The sequence below is a fragment of the Silurus meridionalis genome, chromosome 6, assembly GCF_014805685.1.
Source record: "Silurus meridionalis isolate SWU-2019-XX chromosome 6, ASM1480568v1, whole genome shotgun sequence".
Lineage (NCBI taxonomy): Eukaryota > Metazoa > Chordata > Actinopteri > Siluriformes > Siluridae > Silurus > Silurus meridionalis.
This window is the reverse complement of record NC_060889.1, coordinates 27,141,695-27,147,852: the sequence shown is the minus strand read 5'-3', so window position 1 is coordinate 27,147,852 and position 6,158 is coordinate 27,141,695. Positions and strand designations below refer to the sequence as shown.

General features: G+C 43.3%; 1 protein-coding gene across 1 annotated transcript; it reads left to right on the top strand.

The window, feature by feature from the left end:
• The first annotated feature begins 412 nt into the window (after nucleotides 1-412).
• On the top strand, nucleotides 413-2,807 carry foxc1a (forkhead box C1a). The gene has a single exon (XM_046850723.1). It carries the CDS (start codon nucleotides 745-747, stop codon nucleotides 2,281-2,283), a length of 1,539 nt encoding a protein of 512 aa, XP_046706679.1. The 5' UTR covers nucleotides 413-744; the 3' UTR covers nucleotides 2,284-2,807.
• The last annotated feature ends 3,351 nt before the right edge of the window (nucleotides 2,808-6,158 follow it).

The window sequence follows — 6,158 nt, the reverse complement described above, 5'->3', positions numbered from 1 at the left end:
ACAATTTATAATCGATTCATTAATTGATTTCATCCATAAATGCGCGTTAAACAATGAAATAAAAAAAGACAAATAGAGAATTAATCAAAATGTTTCATATTGCATGTCGTTTTTATTATATACAATTATTTTAAAAATATATACAAATATATTAAATGCAAAATAAACAAAAACAAGTATTGTATTTGTTGTGAACAGGTATATTGCTTGCTATCCAGCAGATACCGAGTGTGTGGTGTGTTTTTGGCCGGGTGTGTTGGGACGTCCCGACACCTCCTCTGCCTTTTTTTCCCCCTCTATCTGACTGTGTGTGTGTGTGTGTGTATGTGTGTGTGTGTGTGGTCAGAAGTTCGTCGTTTTTGCATAGACCAGCCTCCCCATTGGACAGCTTCGACGTGTTGTGGGCGGAGTCTTACTGGCAGAGGAAAAAAAAAGCAGAGAAAGAAATGAACGTGCGCGAAAAAAGTCCTGCGTCTTGACGGATGCGCTGAAAAGTTCAGAAAGTTTTTCCAATGCGCGCTTCGGCGAACAGAAAGAGAGTGAAAGAGTGAGGAAAAACGTGAAAGAGAGAGAAACCGAGTTGGCTTCGGAGACATTTCCAAGGCCCTGGACGACATTTCGTGGACTTTCTTTTTTTTTTTGTTTCCTCTTTTTAATCGGACAAGGGATTTTAGGATTTGACGTGGATTTGCGGCGTGGTGGTGCTTTTTTTTTCGCGCTCGTCGGAGGAATAAATCAGCCAGGATGCAGGCGCGCTACTCGGTGTCCAGCCCCAACTCCCTGGGCGTTGTGCCGTACATTAGCGGCGAGCAGAGCTACTACCGCGCGGCGGCGGCGGCCGGCGGCGGCTACGCCGGTATGGCTGCACCCATGAGCGTGTACTCGCACGCCGCGCACGAGCAATACCCAGGCGGCATGGCGCGTGCCTACGGGCCGTACGCGCCCCAGCCACAACCCAAGGACATGGTCAAGCCGCCGTACAGCTACATCGCGCTCATCACCATGGCCATCCAGAACTCCCCGGATAAGAAGATCACCCTGAACGGGATCTATCAGTTCATCATGGAGCGCTTCCCGTTCTACCGAGACAACAAGCAGGGCTGGCAGAACAGCATTCGCCACAACCTGTCGCTCAACGAGTGCTTCGTCAAGGTGCCCCGCGACGACAAGAAGCCTGGCAAGGGCAGCTACTGGACGCTCGACCCGGACTCGTACAACATGTTCGAGAACGGCAGCTTCCTGCGACGGCGGCGGCGCTTCAAGAAGAAGGACGTACTGAAGGAGAAGGAGGACCGACAGATCAAGGAGACCACGTCCTCGCGTCAGCCGCAGCAGCAGCAGGGCCGCGAGCAGCAGGATCCGCCGCCAGTGCGCATCCAGGACATCAAGACGGAGAATGGGGCGTGCACGCCGCCGCAGGCCGTGTCACCCGCTCTTGGTGCGGTGCCCAAAATCGAGAGCCCCGACAGCAGCAGTAGTAGCATGTCCAGCGGCAGCCCGGTATCTTCAGCGCGCTCTGTGGGCCTGGACGGCGGTGGTGGCGGTGAGCAGCATCACGCACACCACCAGCAGCAACAACAGCAGCAGCAACAACAGCAACAGCAGCAGCAGCAGCAGCAACAGCAGCACCCACACCACGGACACGCGCAGTTCAGCGTGGACAACATCATGACGTCGTTGCGCGGCTCGCCGCAGAGCGCCGGGGAGCTCACGCCGTCTCTCGCGGCCTCGGCGCGGACAGGCATCAGCCCGTCACTGTCGCTGAACTATTCGCCGAGCCAGGCGGCCGCGTACAGCTCGCCCTGCAACCAGAGCGCCGTCTCCACTACCTCACACGCCACCTACCACTGCAACATGCAGGCGATGAGCTTGTACGCGGCGGAGCGCGCCGGCACCACCGCCACCGCCGCCGGCGCCACCTCAGTGGACGAGACGTTGCCCGACTACTCGGTCACCACCACCGCCGCCTCGTCGTCCTCGCTGGGCGGCCACGCCGGTCATCTCGGCTCTAGCCAAGAGGCACACCATCATCATCCTCACTCGCACCAGGGCCGACTCGCTTCGTGGTACCTGAACCAGGCTGGAGACCTGGGCCACCTCGGCGCCACCTACCCGACCCAGCAGCAAAACTTTCACTCGGTGCGAGAAATGTTCGAGTCGCAGCGGATCGGCTTGAATAACTCCCCGGTGAACGGGAATAACAGCTGTCAGATGTCCTTTCCTCCGAGCCAGTCCTTATACCGCACATCTGGAGCTTTTGTGTACGACTGCAGCAAGTTCTGACCAAAAGTTCCCCCTTTTTCTGTGCGATATTTAGTTCTTTTAATGCCCACCTTCATTTCCCTTATTTTTTTCTTCCCCTTATTACCTTCTTCTCGCCATGGACTGATCACACATGGTGTTGGTTTTTTTTATGGACAGTGTTACTGCAAATAACACGTAAGTCTCATTTTTCGCTTTTGCAAACAATATGTTTTGCTTTAAAAAATTTATAATAATACTCCAGCTTTTCCCGGACTTGTTATTACGTGTAAATTGCATATAGTAATTTATTTCTTGAAATGTAACCGGAATATTATGGACCAAACACCGTTTTGTTTCTAAAAAAAAAAAAAAAAAAAAAAAGATCTGAATTTCCTTTAACTGTGCAGAAATGTTCCATTATAACACGAAGGGAACGAAAACGTTGTATATCGCAATATTCATTCAAATTATCTCATTTTGTTGGAGAAAAAAAAAGTATTCTGAAGGAAAAAATGCATTCTTTGTTTAATAAATTACCATTTTATTTGAGGTAAAAAAAAAAATGTATCGGCTGCGCCTGATTTCTTACACCGTTAAACATTTTCTTTTTTTTATTCTGTTGTGGCCGTGAAAATTAATCTTCAACCCCACCTGTGAAGTGGAACTAATTTGCACGAAGTGTTGCAACAACTCAAAGTGGAGACGTTTTACACGTGGAAAAAACAACAACAAACAAAAATCAAACAAACAAACAAAATCAGCGACACTGTTTTTCTGCTTTGCGGAAAAACACCAAACAAACAGACAAAAACAAAACAAAAAAATATTAGAACATGTCCAAAAGACACACCACTGAATATATTAAATATATTTTAAATACATTTAAAGATAACATAATCAAATAATTGAACAAATCAAACATTTATTATTATTATTTTATTATTATTATTATTATGATTATTATTATTGTTATTGTTTTCAATAATTATGACACATTTCTACCATCATTTGCAGATCAGTAATAAAAGTATACATTGCAAAAAAAATAACTTTCAAAAATATAAATATTTCTAAAATTAAAATCTTTAAAAAGCAAAAAAAAAAAAAAAAAACACACGCACTCGCGCACACACACGTTTGCTAACAAAATATTTTTAATTTAATGTAAAAACAGAACAATTCGACCCCAAAAGGACGCGTTTATTTTATTATTATTTTATTGATTTGCGCAAAATTATTTCTCACTTGTTTAAAGATTCTTTTTATTTATTTGTTTATATTTGATGCGTTCGCAGGCCTACCTGTCAGCGAGGCCCTAACACACACACACACACACACACACACACACACACACACACACACACACACACACACACACAGAGGTGGTAGTTTATGTGCAGTGAAGTTTATTTTGTTTACATTTTTAATAATCCTCTCCACGTTCACGAGGCATCTCAGGCTGTCAATCACTGCGCCATGTGTCATCATCCGGGTGACCTCAGGCCTCTTCAGATATCTGTCTGAGTCTCTGCTCAGTGTCCACGTGATCCCCCTCTTTCCCCATTCTTAATATTGCTCTCCTTCTCTCCTCTGTTTTCAGTATTTAAAGGTATCACATTATCATCATTTCCAAAAAAAAAGCATCAGTAAAAAAGGAGAATAGTCCTAAAAAATAGAATGAAACTAAATAAAAAAATAAAATAAAATAAAAACGACAGAACAAAATGAGAACACTAAATATGCACTTTCTACAGACTCTCTCTCTCTCTCTCTCTCTCTCTCTCTCTCTCTCTCTCTCTCTCTCTCTTTCTCTCATATGATGGAAATTAATATAGAAAGATAACCTGCTGCGATTGGAGTCGTTTGGAGAATTACAGCAAATGTATTAGATTTACATTCATTTTAAAGAAAGAAAGAAAGAAAGAAAGAAAGAAAGAAAGAAAGAAAGAAAGAACGGGTACAGTAAAGGCGTTAAAAACTGCTGTCGTGGATGGTTTATGTAGCATAATAATAATAATAATAATAATAATAATAATAATAATAATAATAATAATAATAAGCCGAATTGATTTGTGTGGGTTCATCCCACATCCGCGTGTTTTCACAAGAATGATTTAGTTTCACGTTTTCCCGCATTTACCTTTTTGCTTATAATTTTTTGCCCCCCACTGAGTTTGTGCACTATTACAGGCCTGAAGGCTGCAGTGCTGTTTTTTATATTTTGTTCACATGATTTTGGGCTGAAGGTGTGTGAGACCTGGTGCAGAAGTGAACACGCGCCCGGAGCGCATGATTCTTCTTCTTCTTCTACTTCTTCTTCTTCTTCTTATTGGTAGTATTATTATTAATATTAGTAGTAGGTGCAGTAGTAGTGGGTGCAGTAGGTATAATTTTCAGTCCAGTAATTTTGTGTAAATACAATTTCGATGTGAAAATCTCACTAATAGGTTTTTCGGGTTTTATCTTAATGGCGCAATCAGGCACAATGAGTCGTAAGGCCGCATTCTCTCTCTCTCTCTCTCTCTCTCTCTCTCTCTCTCTCTCTTTGCAGTTGTAATCAGGTTTATAAAAGTCATTAGAGCTTTTCCCGAGCAATAAACAAAACGTCGTGTTAGGGCCGAGATTGATGGCGCCCTGGTCGAGCGGGCAGGTCAGGAAGGAATAAAATTCAATCAGCGCAACTCCAATCGTTTTTCTTCACGAGACGGGAAAGCAACGAGGCGGTGTGTGTGTGTGTGTGTGTTTGTGCGTGTGTGTGAGAGGGAGGATGTCTGAGCGCGCCATTAACAACATGACCACGCACGCACGCACGCACGCACGCACGCACGAAAAAACCTTCCGAAATGTTCATGATGGCGCGTTATGAAAAAAAAGAAAATAAAAAAATCGAGCAGGCTCCTGTCCCACAGCTCACGCGCTCACACTACCGGGTTGAATGGGTGTCTGTGTGTAGTGCAGGCGACCGTGTGCTATTTTGGGAACACCAGAGCGCAGTGAGAAGCCATTCTGTGCTGTTTTTAATGCAGGAAAGTTGTATAGAGTTTACTAGTGCATTTCACTAAAGTGTGAATGTGCAGTGTAAAAATTCGTATCCTGCATTTCTACACTTTATGCATTGATGTAGATTCGGTCAGATTTGTTGTATTCCCTCTGTACCACCTGCGTCATTTAGTGCCCACCAGCACCAAAGTGGAGCTCCAGAGTGGCTAAAGTGACTTCATCAGGTGCTTTTAGAAAGTTAAACAACATTATATTATATTATATTATATTATATTATATTATATTATATTATATTATATTATATTATATTTTATTATATTATATTATATTATATTATATTTTTATTATATTATATTATGAGTAATAGTTTGTCTTAAAACAGTGATCTCTCTCTCTCTCTCTCTCTCTCTCTCTCTCTCTCTCTCACTCACTCACACACACACACACACACACACACACACACACACACACACACACACACACTTTTCTCTTTGAAGCTGTTGTTTGCCCCCTCGGATGTTTTTCTGCTCGTCTAAATTGCTCTTTTAAATTTGCTGAAAAGAAAAAATAAGATACATTTACACTTGTGCGCATGCGCGCTTTTACACACGCACTTCGCCAAAAGGCTCCGGGTCAAGGAGCAAAAACAAAACCTAGCGTGTTTAGAGTGTTTATATTAATGCAGGATCGTGTGTGTGCGTGTGTGTGTGTGTGTGTGTGTGTCGTACTCGCGTTTTGCTTTCTAAACCCAAAGCAGCGATCAGTGAGGAAAATCGCGATCACATCGTCAACAACGTTTTCAGCAACAAACGCTTAAAAAAAAAAAGAAAAAGAAAAAACGCGCAATTTTGATTTTGAACGCGAAACAAAATCACGTGGAGAGATTTTTAGGAACGAATTAATAACCGACATGT

What these genes read in the sequence shown, in the direction of transcription:
- foxc1a (XM_046850723.1), top strand. Translation starts at nt 745, where the DNA reads ATGCAGGCGCGCTACTCGGTGTCCAGCCCCAACTCCCTGGGCGTTGTG.